Below are 15,275 nucleotides of genomic sequence, written 5' to 3' on the forward strand. Positions count from 1 at the left end.
GAATGCAGCTCTTCCCTGATTCACACAGAGAGAATAATTAGATGCCCTGGCATCCCAGTTGGAGAAGAGGCCGTGCAGTGGGACTGACTTCAAAGATGAGAAGGAGAAAGAGTTGAGGCAGTTGGGGTAAGGGCAGGGGTAGCTCCATAGGGCGGCAGCAGGCTCATATTGATGATGGGGCCATCTGGACAGGTGGAGCAGACACTGGCACTGTGACTTGTTCTGGTTCTCCTGCACCTCTGGCTAAGTCATTGCCTTTTCTAGGCCTCATTTTTGCCATAATAGATCTGTGATGTGGCAATTCAATTACAGGTATTGGCTGCTTGGAACACTGTGTTAAAGACTCAGCACTCCACCGTGGGTTGAGTGGGAATGAGTGCTGGGATTGATTAGTAATGTCTGCCATGCAGGCATAGGGAGGTGGTGACAGTCCCTGTGCTGGGTATTGGTGACCCCTATTCTAAGATATTTCTAAGGTCTTTTCCAGCCCTGTCTGTGATTTGTGGACTCACCAAAAGCTCTGGGGTGAGGAAGCCTGGAAAGGGGTGGACAATAACAGCCTTCCCTAAGAGAAGAGTTCTATTTACCTTGTCAGGGTTTTAGAGAGTAAATGAGATTTGTGTGATACATCTAAACACTGCTGCTTGTGTGTGTGTGTTTCCTATTCACTCTGTGAAAAGCAGAGAAAGCAAGTGAAAGCAGTGACTGTCCTGGGTGTGACCACTCAGCAGATCTGGGTGACCTGTGTGTGGCCTGGTGGCCAGCCTGTGCCTCTGGGGCTCTGGAAAAGGTGAGGAACCCTGGATGGCTTTTTGCCGTTGTCCAGCCTTTAGATAGAAGCACAGTAAGCAGTCGTCTTCATTTATCTTAAGAACTTGGTTATAAATTATTTTTTAAAGGAATCCATCAAGGTCTGTGTCAGGGAAAGTGCTTAAAAAATAAGGTTTTTCTCAAAAGGAAAACACTTCGGTTTGAAAATGTGGGAAGCAGCCTGACTGCCAGCATATGTCCTGCTCATCCCCTGCCCGGAGCTACCAGATTGATGGTGTTTTTAGAACATTGGCAGCTGGGTACTGACGAGAGTGGAGACTGGGCCTTGGGAGGGGACAGCTGGGGATTCCCCTGTCCTTGCTGATGCAGTGGAGACCTAGGCCTAGCACCCCCTGGTGGCCCAGAGGGCCCAAGAAGAACAGATAACCTGGGGCCCTCAGAGTGACCAAAGTGATCTGACCCTCCACTCTGTTGCCTCAGGGGACCTGTGAAGCATCTCCCTGGTGGTTGAGAGCGAAGTGGGGAGGGAATACTTCCCTTTAAAGAGTCCATACTGGCTGCTGGCAGGGTGCTTCTGCTCTTTTCTAAAACACAGGTTCCTCTCCCCTGCCTCTTCCCCACCCCCGCAGCATGGGCTTACCACCTCCTTTACCTCTGAGAACTCCCTGTCTCCTGCTTAGCTGTGACATCAGACGTTCTCAAGGAGGCCATGGTCCTGCATCTGGAGTCCAACATCTTTATTGATTTCTTTTTTTTGAGACAGAGTCTCACTCTGTTGCCCAGACTGGAGTGCGATGGTGCTGTCTTAGCTCACTGCAACCTCTGCCTCCTGGGTTCAAGCGATTTTCACTGGGGAGAGGCCTTCTGGACTTCAGATTGGACACTCCTTTCTCACTCCTTGCCATTGGTTGGTCATTGGGACTACAGGCATGTGCCACTACCCCAGCTAATTTTTGTATTTTTAGTAGAAATAGGGTTTCACCATATTGACCAGGCTGATCTCAAATTCCTGGGCTCAGGTGATCCACCTGCCTCAGCCTCCCAAAGTGCTGGAATTACAGGCATGAGCCACCGCACCCAGCCTGGAGTCCAGCATCTTAAGAATTCCTCCCCCATTTAACTGCTTGCTGCCTCTGCATTGGGCGCTCCTCCAGACCCCCTTACACTTCTGATTCCTAACTATCTGATATCTATCTCAAGGCACACAAAAAGTGCTCCCCAGATGTGCATTGAGTGAACGAGCAATGTCTATAAAAGGAAAAGAGCTCATCCTTAAAAAAAAAAGTGCATAATCTCATCACTATAAAAAAGTGACATCTTTGAGAGTAATATTTGTTCCCACTATTTGCCAATAGTTTTAGATGTCACTAAGCACAGGTTTTCACCATCTTCTTTGATGGGGTCATGGTTTTCCATTTAGGGATGCACTATAATTTATTGCTCTGACCCCCTATTTTAGGGCTTGTAAGCTGTTATTAATTTTTTCTTGCTAGAAACAATATTGTCATGAATACCCTCATAGTTAAAGCTTTGAGCTATGGATGATTATTTCATTAGTATAAATTCCATAGAAAGAGGAGCTTGTGCACAGTTAGGCCATTTGCCTCTCTGGGTCCTACTTCTCCACCAACCCTGGGGAAAGAGAGCAGGCTGGCACACAGAGACATCAGCCTTGCACTGGTGTCTGGCTGCTCTGACCCTGCTGTGTCCCGCTCCCCTCCATGCTGGTCATTTCAAGGTTGTAAGAGCCTAGGAGAGTGAAGGACCAGGCACCGCCCCTTCCCAGTCTGCCCTGTGGTCCCTTACTTCCCTGTTAGCTATGTTTTTGCCTCCTGCACCAGGTTCCCGCATGTCTGGTGTGTAGGGTCCAGGATGTCAGGTGTCTATGGGTGCAGACTGAGATGTTTATGCTATTTCTCCTGGGGCTGGGCTGTGGACAAAAGGGGCCTGTCGACTGCTTCCTCCACAACTCCTCCCATGTCCTTCCCTTTCCCTTCTACTCTGAGGCAGGCAGGACCAAGTATAAGTTCAGCTGAGTCCCTACTTCCTTGGCGACCTAAGAAAGGCAAGTGCCTTCTCTGGCCTCAGTTTCCCTGTGTGTAAGAAAGTACAGTTGTTCGCAGCTAAACCTTCTCCCTCCTGCTTTCCCTCTTGCCTGCTGTCTCTGTCTTCCTCAGGGTTGCAGCATCGTACCCCTTCCTGGCCCCTCTGTTGGCCTAAACCTGAGAAACCAGCCCATGGGGCGCTCAGCAGCTTCTGGCTGTCCAGTTGGCCTGCTGTGGAGGAGGTGCAGGTAATGGGGCACCTGCAAGATGCAGCTTCAGGGGCAGGAATCTCTGGTTAGAGGTCTGTTCCCTGTACCATTCCAAAGTCCAGAAGGCTCTTCTGGCCACTTTGCAGATTCCTGAGTCTGAAGATTGGTTTCTCTCCCACGTAGACACACACATTGTTCCTCTAGTTTTGTCTACTGGCCAGTACTCAGGGGACAGACTTGGGGCACAGATGCAGCAGCTGCAGGAAGAGCCAAATCAGTCCTAGTCTCTGATTTGAGCCTTGGGAGGGGACAGGCCCAAATCAGACTCTCACCTTCTCTGCTCTGGACCTTTCATACTGCCACCCCTGATATTCCCCCCAAAGTTATAGGGACATTGAGCCCATGGCTAGAGCACTGGATTTCTAAAAGAGGACTCCAGGAAGAGGAAAATGCCTAACCCTAGAGGATATAATGTGGAAGGGAGGCTTTCTGGTGTCAGCAGGATAGCAGGGACACAAGCAGACAATAGGTTGCAGTCTTTGACTCCTCACACCGAGCCCAGTGCCTGGCACCTAGTAGGGGCTCAGTGCCTATCCGTTGAATGAATGAGCAATCTGCAATCAATCAAGAGAAGGGTCAAGAAGACGCTTCTCTTCTAGATAGCTCTTGATTCCATCTACTTCTCTCTATTCCCACTACCCTAGTCCATTATCACTTTTTGCGGCCTACTAAACCTTCCTGTAACTGTCCCCACTCTTCCAGTCCGTTCTTTTCCCAGCAGCCTGTGTGATCCTTCAGAAACAAAATCTGATTATGTTTCTTCCCAATTTCAAGCCCATCGGTGGCTTCCTTGGACCTCAGGGTAAAGCCAGGGGCCCGAGTGGGTGACATGAGCTCAGGCTGCTCCTCCAAGCACTCAGCCGCCTCACTTGCCTATGGATCCCACCCACTCCACACAGGCTCTCTGCCTGAGCCTGAGTACTTAGGGAGCCTGCATGGAAGCACTGTGCTCAGTTCCTTGACTGAGTCATTTACTTTCTCCAGGGCCTTTTCACGGGCTGCTCTCTCCACCTGGAAGCTTCTCTGTCTCCTCTCACTAACCTACCTTATCTCTGTCTGTCACATCTTCTTTATGCCTTAACTTAGATGTCACTTTCCCAAGACCCTCACAGACTGGGTTAGGTCCCTGCTGTGGCCCTTCTATGCCGCAATAATCCCATCCATTGGAATTTCCAGCTTACAGTCTGTCTTCCTCCACGAGGATGTGAGCTCCACATGGGAAGCAACTTTGGTTTTCCTCTGATATATCATAATGTCTAGCACACCTCCAAGTATATTATAGGTGGTCAATAAATACTTTTAAATTAATTGTTGATGAAAACATTCAGCCTGACTCCTTGGGGAAAACATATTTATTGAGGAGATACTATGTCCCAGGAATTTTACATATATTACACTGATATTCACAATAGCTATGGGAAGGAAGTCACCTTAGCACACCTTTCTACAGATGAGGGGGGTTAAGGGTCAAAGTTTAAATAACTCACTTAGGATCACACAGCACGTGAAAGTTTTTGAGACCCCATGTTTTCACTCTTTCTTCCAGGTGGCCTAGAGCAGTGGTCCTCAGACTAGAGCTATATCAGAATCACCTGGTGGGCTTAATCAAATTCAGATTGCTGAGTCACACCTCCAGATTTTCTGGTTCAGTAGGCCTGGAGGAGAATCTGACAGTCTGCATTTCTGTATGTTTCCAGGTGACACTGATGCTGCTAGTCTTAGTTCAAGTTGCTGTGATAGGTACTGGGTGGCTTAAACAACAAACATTTATTTCTCACAGTTCTGAATACTAGGAAGTCCAAGATCAAGGTGCCAGAAGATACAGTGTCTGGTGAGAGCCCACTTTCTGGTTTGCAGATGACCATCTGCCCATTATATCCTTATATGGCAGAGAGAAAGCAAGCTTCTCTCATATTTCTTCTTATTAGGCTATTAATCCCATTTATGAGGGCTCCATCCTCATGACTTAATTACTCCCCAGAGCTCTCACCTCAGAATAATATCCCATTCCAGGCCCAGCGTGGTGGCTCATGCTTGTAATCCCAGCACTTTGGGAGGCCGAGGTGGGTGAATCGCAAAGTCAGGAAATCAAAACCGTCCTGCCTAACACGGTGAAACCCCATCTCTACTAAAAACACAAAAAATCAGCCAGGTGTGGTGGCACATGCCTGTAGTTCCAGCTACTCAGGAGGCTGAAGCAGAAGAATCATTTGAACCTGGGAGGCAGAGGTTACAGTGAGCCAAGATCATACTGCTGCACTCCAGCCTGGGTGACAGAGCAAGACTCTGTAAAAAAAAAAAAAAAAAAAAAAAAAAAAAAAAAAAAAAAAAAAAAATTACATTTGGAATTAGGCTTCAACGTATGATTTTTTTTTTTTTTTTTTTTTTGGAGAGGTGACTTTCAGTCCATAGCACTGCTCATCTGGAGAACAATGTGAGAACCACTGGCCTAGATCGTTACAAAATGCCTGGGCTTGCTTTTTGGCTGTCCCTACTCCCTAATCATTGACCTAAGACCAGGATTGTAGGATCCAGCCCTGGACTCACTTCTGAGAGAAACTGATGCCCAGCACAGCCTCCTACAACTGGACAGGACCCTGGCTTTGATGGCCCTGACTGCACTCTGGGAACAGGCTGCCATCAGGACCTGAGTATCTGTCCCTCTTCCCTTGAGACACTGCTCTTCTGTTTGTCACTCTTCAGTTCTGACCAGTGATCTCCCTGTTTTATCAAGGCAAAGCACCCCCACCCTGGCCCCCTCTTTAACACCATCCATGCGGATGCATTCTAGGCTTGCTACGGCTACTGCTACTGCTGTCTGAACAACTTAATAACCCAGTAAGTTATAGTCTCTTCCGTGTCATGGTGCCTGCAGCATTCATCAATTTCAGCAAGTGTCACGATGAGTGATACAAGTGTATGACACAGCTAAGTGTCCCTCTGCACAGGCCATTACAGCTGGCAGCAGGCCCAGGGAGGCGAGAACTGGAGACCCATTTGGCTCCAAGTGCCCAGGTTGATGTAGAAGTAAATGTGCTCCAGCCCCGCCCCCACCATGGCCCCCATAAATGCTTTGTATTCTTGGCAACTTCTACAACTGCCCTCAAAGTTTCCGCAGGTAAGCTAGGGTTCCTGCTCTCTCTGAGTCTTGGTACAATCTTTTCCCTTTCTCTCATTCTTCCATCCTCTCTCTGTGCTGACATTTACGCATCCTTTGAGGCCCTGTGCACGAACCAACTCCGCTAGGCAGGCTTCCAATGGCAACCCGCTCTCCCCTTCCTCTGAAGACCTCTGGCACAGAGCATCTCCACCTCTGCTGTAGAAATTTTGCTTGTAAACACTTCACCCTGACCTGTTCTGCTCAGCTCAGCTCCTTAGAATTGGAAGTTGTCCTCTGCAAGATTTTAAAATGTACTGAATGAGAAATTCTTTGATTACTAAAGTCATGTATATGCAATACAAAACATTGAGAAAGGACAGAAACATAATAATAATTAATAATGTCACCATTCCCAGATTTTATTTTCCATTTTGCTGAGTATGATATGTTTGTATCTATGTGTATGTAAAATGCAGTCATAGTCTCATACTCTATCGTTTTAGACCACACTTTTAAAATATTTTTCCAGTCACAATTTTAATGGTTGTGCAGTATTCCATTATATGAAAGTTGCATAATTTAGTCAATACCTTATTATCAGAGTTTTAAGTTCTTCCCTCCCCCTTTCTCTCTTATTTCTTTCTTCCCTATTATAAATAACACTGTGATGAACATCAGTGAATATAAATTGTTTCTACCCCTGCCTGCTTTTTTTAAAATAAGTTTTTAGAAATAAAATTGTTGAATCAAAGCTTTCAACATGTTGAAGCTCTTAATACATGTCAAATAATTCTCCTAGGAAAGTATAAGAATCCATACTTTGGCTGGGCGCAGTGGCTCACACCAGTAATCCCAGCACTTTGGGAAACCAAGACAGTTGGATCACTTGAGGTCAGGAGTTCAAGACCAGCCTGGCCAACATGGTGAAACCCCATCTCTACTAAAAATACAAAAATTAGCCAGGCAGTAGTGGTGCATGCCTGTAATCCCAGCTACTTGGGAGGCTGAGGGAGGAGAATTGCTTGAGCCTGGGAGGCAGACGTTGTGGTGAGCCAAGATCGCACCACTGCACTCCGGTCTGGGCAACAGAGCAAGACCCTGTCTCAAAAAAAAAAAAAAAAAATCCATACTTTGTATGGGAGTGCTCATTATCTCACATTTTCTAATGTTAAGATCATATTTGTTGTCGTTATTACTATTATCATCACAGCTTTTATCTTTTGGTCTTATCACAGCTGTCCTTCAGTGAACGTCTATTTGACTAGCCATAGAATATGTACGCCTATGTGTAAGGTTTGTGCTAAGCGCTGGGGAAAGGGAAGTACAAAGATGACAACACCTAGTGTCAGCCTTCAGAGAGCTTTCAAAATAGTACATTCAATGAATAGATGGTTGGATGGATGGATGGATGGATGGAAGAATGGATGGATGGATGGATGGATGGATGGATGGATGGAAGAATGGATGGATGGATGGATGGATGGAAGAATGGATGGATGGATGGATGGATGGATGGAAGAACAGATGGATGGATGGATGGATGCATGCATGCATGCATGCTTGGGAAATATTTCTTTGCCATCAGTTTTCTCAACACATTGCCATGAATATAAGGGGAAATGGGAGCTCCTATAGGCTTTAAGTCCCAGTGGAATGTCCTGGGGCTGTTCGGGAAAACCCATTCTGGGAAAGCAAAGACTGCTTTTGAGAACAGACAGAGGAATCCCAGTGCAGAGGCCTCATGTCACCTCCTTCCAGGGAGTCTCACCAGGCCTGAAATTTCAGAGCCAGGAACCTATGGGGTCAGCCACCAGTAATATGAAGGTGATGGAGGCATTTGGCCACAGAACTGACTTCAAATAGTGGCCCAGTGTGGGGCCACAAGACCTGTGGAAGCAGCTATGCAGAGCTGTTTGCATGACCCGCAGGAATTTCTTGCCCACTGATACCACACCTATCGCACAGTTCTTAGTCGCTGCTGAGAGAGGCTCTTCTGCCTCTCTTACAGAGCAAGACCAAAGTGTAAGATAAAGGAAGGGGAGGTTTTAGAAGCAATGAGCTCTGGGCTGTGAGCCTCTTTCTTCCTGGCCAGAAGCATGTGCCTTGCTGCTCTCCCTGTTGCCCCATGAGGCAGGCTGGCTTCCCTGAGCCAGCTGCTGAGCTGCACCTGCCTTGAAAAAAAGGCACCCGGTTCTTAAGCAGGGGATGAATATTCATTGGCATGAACCTTTGCAAACTCATTTGGGGAAAAAAATAGATCAGAAGAAGTAATCAGATTATTAAAAAGAAAGAGCAAGGACAGAAGGTGGCGGTGGAGGGAAGAATCACATTTAAAATGCAAGGAGAGACTTCCTCCCTGCGGTGTAACTCTGACCCCCTCAACCATGCACTGAGAATAGTTAAGCTCTCCCACATTTATGCTGCATAAAAATGTTGTTTTCGAGGCCTTATTTGAGAGGGGGAGGGGCAGAGGTAATATGCACCCTCCATATCTGAAAATTATAAAATAATGTTTTGAGGTTTTCATTTTATCTTCCTTCGATATCAAGAAAAATTCTGAGCACTAAAGAGGCTCTGGTGAGTGCTGAGTGACAGGTTAAAGGGCTCCAATAAAGATTAGATGGTCCACTATCTCCTGAGGAAATTGCATAAAAGTGGTTATTCCCTCTTGCTTCTATTAATTTCCTCTTCCTGGCTGCTTGGAAATGCTTCATAACCTGATGCTGCAGATGGGGACGAGAAGCGCTTTCCATTATCTCAATCACTGCACTGTTTATGAGACACTTAATCTGTTTCTTTATAAAGTAATAGTACTGTAGGTGATGGACTCAGTGTCACTGGAAGTCTACGTGCAGGGATGAGAGGAGAAGGGTATCTCAAGAGCATTGTAAGAAGCCGGTAATTTGCTACGTCGTTGAGGTGCTGAGAAGTTGGGTGGGTGTTTCAAGGTGACCTTCTGGATACCAGCCAGAGATGATGTGTACCCATCCCTTGAACAGGGAGGCAAATGTGTTTTGTCTGTTGAATGGAAAATATACATACGTTTAGGCGTAGTGTGCTCAGATCTTGTCTCCTCCCCTTTTCTGAAGTTGAGGGTGGGGAAAGAGATGTGTAGTGGGATTGGGGGAGGGGTGCCATCCAAAAGCCTTGGCTATGCAGGTTTCTAGGCCTTGTGTCTGAACTTTAGTCCCTTACAATGGAGGAAACCAAACCCCCTTCTCTTAAGGAAACAAGGCAATTATTGTAGGCTTCACTGTTGTTAAAAACGTCCAGCCCTCCAAGTTATGGTGTCCCACTGACAAAGGTCTTAATGCAAATACATAGTAAGGTGCAGGCGGCTCTTCTCTTTCTGCCCACTTCCTGGAATAGAATGAAACTCTCCCCCTTGAAATCTGATGCTGGGCAGTTTCGGATCTAATTTCCCTTCCTACTTCTCCTATTCCACCACCTCTTCCTCTCCCTTTATCTTTTCCTCTCCTCCTGAATTTTGCCTCCTAGTGATCACAAGAAACTGTTTAATCATTGCCAAGTACCAAGAAATGGGACTTTTTTGTTTTTTGAGATGGAGTCTCGCTCTGTTGCCCAGGCTGGAGTACAATGGCATAATCTCTGCTCACTGCAACCACTGCCTCCTGGGTTCAAGTGATTCTCCTACCTCAGCCTCCCAAGTGGTTGGGATTACAGGCACGTGCCAGCACTCCCAGCTATTTTTTTTTTTTTTTTTTTTTTTTTTTGTATTTTTGTATTTTTTGTAGAGACAGGGTTTCACCATGTTGGCCAAACTGGTCTCAAAATTCTGACCTCAGGTGATCCACTCGCCTCGGCCTCCCAGTGTTGGGATTACAATTGTGAGCCACCACGCACAGCCTGAAATGGCACTTTTAACCATTATTTAAAGCATGAATTCTGTGAGAAAGTATAGCACAAGTGTGGTTACAAGTTATAATCTAAAAGGTTAATAAATGAACTTAGGAATATTGCTTCTTTTATAAAGTAACAAAACGTTTCTCATGACTCTCATCTTATAAGGGGAGTCCACAAAAGGTGTACATCCAGCCACCTGGTCCCCTGTGCCCACACAAGCATGGCACAGATCCTGCTGCATCAGAAGCAGCATTACATCGTCCACCTCCCTCACCAGGAAGGGAGCTTCCTAAAGTCAGTTACCCCATCGGTGCCCTGTTCTATTCCTCCAGCCTGGTGCCTGGCTAGGAGTCGATCCTCAATAAATATTTGTTGAATGAGGAGCTCCCAACTGTAGCAATAATGCTGACCATAATTCTGTAAAGGATCTCTTGAGTTTTGAAATGATATGAAAGCAGAGAACTCTGTTATTTACCTCAAATTGCCTGAAAGTGCTGAGATGTGTTTGGTTAGGCTACCACCACATTTAATTATTATTGTTTGAAATTGTAGAGTCTTTCCGCAAGTGAGCAGTCTCCAGGCTGCCAGGGTCCCCACCACTCTGCACTGTGTGACTCCCAGCTGCTTTACATTCTTAAGTGACAGACCTGGCTCCAAAGGCCATTTGCTTTTGCTTCTCTTGGCCTGAATATTCTTCATCAGAATCCACCCAGAAGCTTTATTTATCACCCCAAATTAAAGCTGCTTTTTCTCAAGGCAGCATAGTTTTCTTATTTATTTGACTCTGTTAAATTTCTAGTAAAACAACAATATTGTTAACTTCTGTTTCTTATTAGTGGCATCTAATACAAGATAAGTTAAAAAGGTTTTGTGGATTATCCTGGCACTTTAACCCTTGTTTTAAAGCATGAATTCTATGAGAAAATATAGCTCAAGTGTGGCTACACGTAGAAATCTAAAGTTAATAAATTACTGGGCATATGCCCAAAGGATTATAAACCATTCTACTATAAAGACACATGCACACACATGTTTATTGCATCACTATTTACAGTAGCAAAGACTTGGAACCAACCCAAATACCCATCAATGATAGACTGAATAAAGAAGATGTGGCACATGTCTACCATGGAATACTATGCAGTCATAAAAATGATGAGTTCATGTCCTTTGCATGAATGAAACTGGAAACCATCATTCTTAGCAAACTAACACAGTAACAGAAAACCAAACACCGCATGTTCTCACTCATAAATGGGAGTTGAACAATGAGAACACATGGACCCAGGGAGGGGAACATTAAACACTGGCGCCTGTCGAGGGATGGGGGGCAAGGGAAGGGAGGGAATTAGGACCAATACCTAATGCATTCGGGGCTTAAAACCTGGATGACAGGTTGATAGGTGCAGCGAACCACCAGGGCATGTGTGTACCTTTGTAACAAACCTGCAAGTTCTGCACACATATCCCGGAACTTAAAGTAAAAATAAAATAAGTTTAATAAATGAATTTAGGAATAGTGCTTCTTTTATAGATTAAGGAATGCCTAGACAGATTTTATTAAAGTATTAAGTTATGAAATCTGAATATTAAAGAGATTCATACATTTTGTAATTCTATGTAAAATATATTTTGTAGATATGATTCACCCATTATACAAAACAGAAATAATATATGTAGAAACACATTCTTTCATCAGATTTTAGGATTTATTTGCCCACTTTGGGACTCCAAACTTGCATTCTGACCCTGAATTCCAAAAGTCCCTGCAAAGAAACCTTGTTTTTTAAAAGGGAGCGGGTAAGTTGGGATGAAGAGGAGTTAGCATTATTTAGCACACACTGATGCTAGCAACATTTCATATTTGAGTTTATTAATTTCTAATGATTTGTGGGAGTTATTTGTGAGAGGTATATGGTTTTTTTTTATAGACCTTTCATACAGATGAGAAAATTGAGGCTCTGAGGGATGATATAATTTGTCAGTGGTCACCCAGCTAGGAGCTAGCAGAGCCAAGAATTGAACACAGGACTGTCTGATCACTGCCAAGTGCTTGTTTCTCCAGGGAGGATGGAATCAGACCTCCTCCTGGAACCTCTCTCCTCAACCACTCCCTAGACTTCACTCCTTAATGTTCAGCTTGGACCTCGTCCCCTCCCCTTCCTCCTCTTATGGAAACCTTGGAGCTCAGAGACTCAGTCACCCAGAGCTAGTGTTGTCCATCAGAAACCTCAGAGGGGGGCACTTTCCACATCCCTCCCCGCCGCCACTTGTGGATATTAGAACGATTGTTTATGCTGTTAACTTACTAAATGTAAAGTGAGAAGGCTTTTAAATGCTGCAAAGAAAGGAAAAACACCTTGTTCTTCTTGGACTGGTACATTAAGAAAATTACAGCATGGCAGGGCCCAACCATGAATGCTTCAGTCATCACCACTACCCCTCCCCCACTTTCCAGCGACAGAGCTCCTCTAAGTCCAGGCAGCACAGGCCTGGGATTTGTCTGTATTCACTGGCTGCAGAACCCAACAGGGCCAGGAAGGGTGGGGATTGATTAGGAAAAGAGCCAAGTGTTTCTCACAGGATATGAAGAAGAGATATGGAAAGAAGAAAAGGAATGGGAGAAAAATAGGAGGGACTATACTGAGTGGGCTTGGAAAGACAGTTTAGTAAGCCAAAGTCTCTGACGTGTTGGGTTTGCCATCAGTGCCTTTCCCTTTCATGTTTTATTTGTTGGGTCTTGAGTAAAGACCCAAACAGTACTGTTTTTTCTTTCTACAGAGAAGTTTCTTTAGAATGTGTTGAGATGGGTCAGGAAGTGGCCCCTTTTTACATGGGTCGCAACTGACATTCTTTCCCCAAAACTGGGAAACAACATTCACTCCGGTGTCTTCCATTATCCCAGGGGATGCTCTGCAAAGTAAGGCTTTTTGGTGAAAAAAACATAGCATTTGTAAAAGTTCTGAGAAATCCTCAACAAAGAATGAGATGAACTTTTGAAATCCCCATTTCAAAATATCTGGCCACAGTACCCTTTTGTCATAGGTGTTAACAATCCAAAGAACGTGACCCCATGGAACACGTTTGGGTTGTGTCATTCCAGAACATTGCGTTTTGGAGATTCCTTTCTGTCCAATATGGACCCCCACCCAGCAAGTGTCTGGAGAAACTGAAACCTTTTCCGCACCTTAAGTGAGCAATGGAGTGAGATAACTTTCACAGCATAGGAAACAGTTCTTTCGTCTTGTCTTAGCAGAAAAGCAGTGGATATTTTTCAAATAGCTTATGCGTACGTCATCACTATCATTTTTCCCACTGTATGATCTTTGGTAACTTTTTTAACCTCTCCATGTCCCGGTTTCCTCATTAGCAAAATGGAGATAATAATAGCTACCCCATAGAGTAATGCATATAAAGCACTTAACAAGATAAGTTAACAGATGGTGGCTACTGCTATTATTAGAGAATACTCTGCACTTTCCAGGAGGGAACAATACATTTGAGAAGATGAGCTTTCTATAAGTAGAAACCATTATAATGGCACTTCCATTATACAACTTTCATGTTGTATTAGATTTATATGACTTCATTGGATCAAGGGCTCCTTGAAGGCAGGCTCTATTCTTGAATTCCCCGGGACAGGTTTTCAGCAGGGGCACAGTGTTTGTTGAGTGAAGTCATGAGGTGTGTAACAAAGCCAAACAAGTTGACCAGTTAGTAAGTTTTACTCAGTCTCAAAGGAGGATGAGCCAGAGTAGGTTTCATAGGACAGGAAGAGTAGGGGCTGAGATGATGGGGAAGGGACTTAGGGGAGTAGGGTGGGCAGGATCAATCTTATGAGGGATCAGCAAGGAAGAGACCAGATTCTGGGCCCAAAAGTCTCTATAGATAAGACAAAGTTAAAGCTCAAGGGACAGCTTGGAGCCAGACTTTTCAGGGCATGACTCACTACAGGCTGATCCCACAGGAAATTAGGGATGTGTGCTGCACATATGAGGGCCCCTCCAGTGGAGATCAGGCTGTATCCATTGTTCCCAACCTTCACCACTGCTATGTGCATGATAGATGACACCAAGTGAATGACACACTCCCTGGTGCACTGTCTGCAAAGTCATCCTTTCCTTGCCCCGCCCCCCAAAGCATATCAAAATGCAATTAAGGGAGAATGATGTTGTTAAGGCAGTAACCTTGAAATCACTTTAATTTAGTTTTAAAGAATCACTTATGAATTTCAGCCCTTTACCATCATTCATAACAAGAGCTTGTTAATACATCTCATAGTGTTCCTCATGTGTGCTGCAACATGACACTGAAAAACCATAGGTCCAGTCTTTTGTCACCTAAGACCCCTCTCTATCTAAGGTCATAAGATGAGATGCCTTTAGTGAGTGGCTCAGGGAAAGGCCCTGGATGTTAACCAGTAGATACAGGGGAGGGAATAACCATTTACAGAGCACTTATGTCCCAGGAACTGAGCTACACATTAGATTTGTTTTCTCAATTAAATCTCTTGACACACCTGGAAGTGAAGAATTATTATCCATTTTTTCAAGTGAGAGAGGCTGTTGGTACCAGGAAGTATATTTCACAAAGGATATTTGAAGAATAGGAAGTGTTAAATAGGGGTTTCCTCAACCTTAGATGCTCACTTGGTACAAGAGGGGGATCTTGATGTTCTTTTTAGAGACAAAGACACTCATGTTCCGGTTGTAGGAAAGAATTTCTGGCTACCACACTTCCATTAATTATCACATGGTCTCTTTGTGTTCTAGCCTGCCCTGCAGGGACGTTCAAGGCCAGCCAGGAAGCTGAAGGCTGCTCCCACTGCCCCTCCAACAGCCGCTCTCCTGCAGAGGCGTCTCCCATCTGCACCTGCCGGACTGGTTATTACCGAGCGGACTTTGACCCTCCAGAAGTGGCATGCACTAGTAAGTGTCTAGTAAGGGCGTTGGGCTGGGGAGTTTTGTTCCCTGACAATGCAAGTGGTGGGTCTGGGGCAGGGAAGAAAAGACATCATCCTTTGATTGCAGAGCAAAGCAGAATTGCTGGCCATGGTGCTGAAACATACAACTCCTGTGCTGAGCGTTTAGGGCCCTTCTCCCTACTTAGCACTGGGTGAAGATTACTTTTTTTTTCTTCCCCCTTCCTCTCACCTCAGCAAAATAACTTCTGTTCATCAGATGCCAGACTATAGAGTTCTTTGGATGCAAAATCATGATCTATTAT

At 45.0% G+C, this 15,275-nt stretch overlaps 1 protein-coding gene across 2 annotated transcripts in view; it reads left to right on the forward strand.

Moving 5' to 3' along the window:
• Nucleotides 1-15,275, forward strand: part of EPHB1 (EPH receptor B1) — a 434,509-nt gene that overhangs the window by 272,574 nt on the left and 146,660 nt on the right. Inside the window, exon 4 of one of the 2 annotated variants that reach the window (XM_012451172.3) lies at nucleotides 14,822-14,977. The exons of the other annotated variant lie outside the window; for it this stretch is intronic. Coding sequence (XP_012306595.1) covers nucleotides 14,822-14,977 — 156 coding nt within the window. The remainder of the gene's footprint in view (nucleotides 1-14,821; nucleotides 14,978-15,275) is intronic. 2 annotated transcript variants of the gene reach the window in all.

Source organism: Aotus nancymaae, unplaced genomic scaffold (genome assembly GCF_030222135.1).
Source record: "Aotus nancymaae isolate 86718 unplaced genomic scaffold, 86718_ANA_hifiasm-v0.15.2.pri h1tg000019l, whole genome shotgun sequence".
NCBI lineage: Eukaryota > Metazoa > Chordata > Mammalia > Primates > Aotidae > Aotus > Aotus nancymaae.